Below are 1,842 nucleotides of genomic sequence, written 5' to 3' on the forward strand. Positions count from 1 at the left end.
GCGCGGTGCTGCCGGGCCGGGGGCACAGGAGCCACGAAGGAGGGGACCGGGCCCTGTGCCATAGGGAGGAGGGGGCACAGGGCAGGAGGGACCCCCGGGCTGCCCCCCCACAGCCGGATGGGGTTCAGTGCCGAGTCCGTCCCGGGCCCGGAGGCGTCGGGGGGAGCAGCGAGCGCAGCCCTGACCCCGTCCCTTTTTACCCGGATTTGTAGCCCACGAGCTGCATCAGCCCCGCAGTGCTCATGGATTTGGGGCGTTCCAGGGGGAATCCCAGCGCCCGGCTCCAGATGAGCTGCGAGAGGACGCCCAGAGCGCGGGACACCCCGAAGAGCACCGTGTAGTACTTCATCTCCTTCATGCCGTAGTACTGCGGGGAAAGCAACGTCAGGGCAGCGCAGGGGGCGGCCGGGACCCCCCCCAGTAAAGGTACGTGGGGCAGCAGGGGCTCACCTGCAGCAGCACCCCGCTGTGTGCGTCCACGTTGGGCCACGGGTTCTTGGCTTTGCCCTGCTCCAGCAGCACGTTGGGGACGATCTTATAGAGCTGAGCCACCAGCTTGAACATGGGGTCCTTGGGGAGGTGCTTGAGGGCAAACTCTCTCTGGCACGTGTAGCGTGGGTCCGTCTTCCGCAGCACGGCGTGTCCGTAGCCCGGCACCACCTGGGAGAGCAGTCAGCACCCAAACCGCCCCCAACCCCCCCACCATCCCACTACCCCCCTCCCAGCCCAGCGCTCACCCGGCCCGAATTGAGCGTGTTCCAGATGAAATCCCGCAGCTTCTCATCCGACACGTCCTGGCCCAGCTCCTTCTGCAGGTCTGTGAGCCACAGCAGCACCTCCTGCGGGCACGGCGGGGGTCAGAATGGCAGCGAGCGGACAGACAGACGGATAGGGATAGACGGAGGCAGACCGATGGACAAACAGACAGGCCGGACGGACACCCACCTGGTTGGCAAGGCCGTGCAGGGGCCCGGCCAGCCCGTTCATAGCAGCAGCGAAGGCGAGGTAGGGGTCAGACAGCGCGCTGCCCACCAGGTGACTGGTGTGGGCGCTGACGTTGCCCCCTTCGTGGTCACTGCGGGGTCGAGGAGCAGCGTCAGGTCCCCACGCCCCACAGAGGCCCCCGCAGCCCCACGCCCCGTCCCGGAGCTCCCGTTGCCCCACACCGAGCGCTGCCAGGGCACATCCCACACCCCGAGGCAGAGCTGGGGCGGTGCAGCCCCACACCTGTGGATGGTGAGGTAGAGGCGCATCAGCTCGATGAACTGCGGGTCGGTGTAACCCAGCATGTTGGTGAAGTTGTGGGACCAGTCCAGGTTGGGGTCGATGGCGCCGATGCTGCTGCCCTCGCGGTAAAGGTTGCGGTAAATTTTGGCAGCGACGCAGGGCAGTTTGGCGATGAGATCCATGGCGTCCTCATAGACAAACTGGGGTAGATGGGGTGAGATGGAGGTGGAGGGGGGGGTCCAAAGTCCCTCGCCCCGTCCCCCCCTCCCGCCCCCCCCCCATACCTCCCAGTACTTCACACGGTTGATGCCCTCAGCGTAAGCGCGTGCGAATTTGCTCTCGCTGTTGAGGGCGGTGATGGCGGCGCTGAGCTGGGACATGGGGTGCAGGTTGGTGGGGAAGTTGTCCAACATGGTCACCACGTGGGAAGGCAGCGCCGCCCGTTTGGCCCATTCACGGGACACCCAGCTCACCTGCAGGGAGGGGGCGTTGAGCAGAGGGCTGACAACCCCCCCCTCCCCCCAGCCCGGGGGTCCTGGCGCGTTACCTGCTCTGGGGTGGGCACCTCACCGGTCACCAGCAGCCAGAAGAGCCCCTCAGGCAGTGGCTCCTCGC

General features: G+C 66.9%; 1 protein-coding gene across 2 annotated transcripts in view; it reads right to left on the bottom strand.

Moving 5' to 3' along the window:
- The window catches only part of CS (citrate synthase), a 3,261-nt gene that overhangs the window by 757 nt on the left and 662 nt on the right, over window positions 1-1,842 (bottom strand). For both annotated transcript variants that reach the window (XM_031557608.1, XM_031557607.1), the window contains exons 5-11: window positions 1,775-1,837; window positions 1,512-1,700; window positions 1,228-1,427; window positions 946-1,075; window positions 738-839; window positions 451-660; window positions 201-367 (exon numbers count right to left, since the gene is read on the bottom strand). In XM_031557608.1, coding sequence (XP_031413468.1) covers window positions 201-367; window positions 451-660; window positions 738-839; window positions 946-1,075; window positions 1,228-1,427; window positions 1,512-1,700; window positions 1,775-1,837 — 1,061 coding nt within the window. The remainder of the gene's footprint in view (window positions 1-200; window positions 368-450; window positions 661-737; window positions 840-945; window positions 1,076-1,227; window positions 1,428-1,511; window positions 1,701-1,774; window positions 1,838-1,842) is intronic.

Source organism: Meleagris gallopavo, unplaced genomic scaffold, assembly GCF_000146605.3.
Source record: "Meleagris gallopavo isolate NT-WF06-2002-E0010 breed Aviagen turkey brand Nicholas breeding stock unplaced genomic scaffold, Turkey_5.1 ChrUn_random_7180001874504, whole genome shotgun sequence".
NCBI lineage: Eukaryota > Metazoa > Chordata > Aves > Galliformes > Phasianidae > Meleagris > Meleagris gallopavo.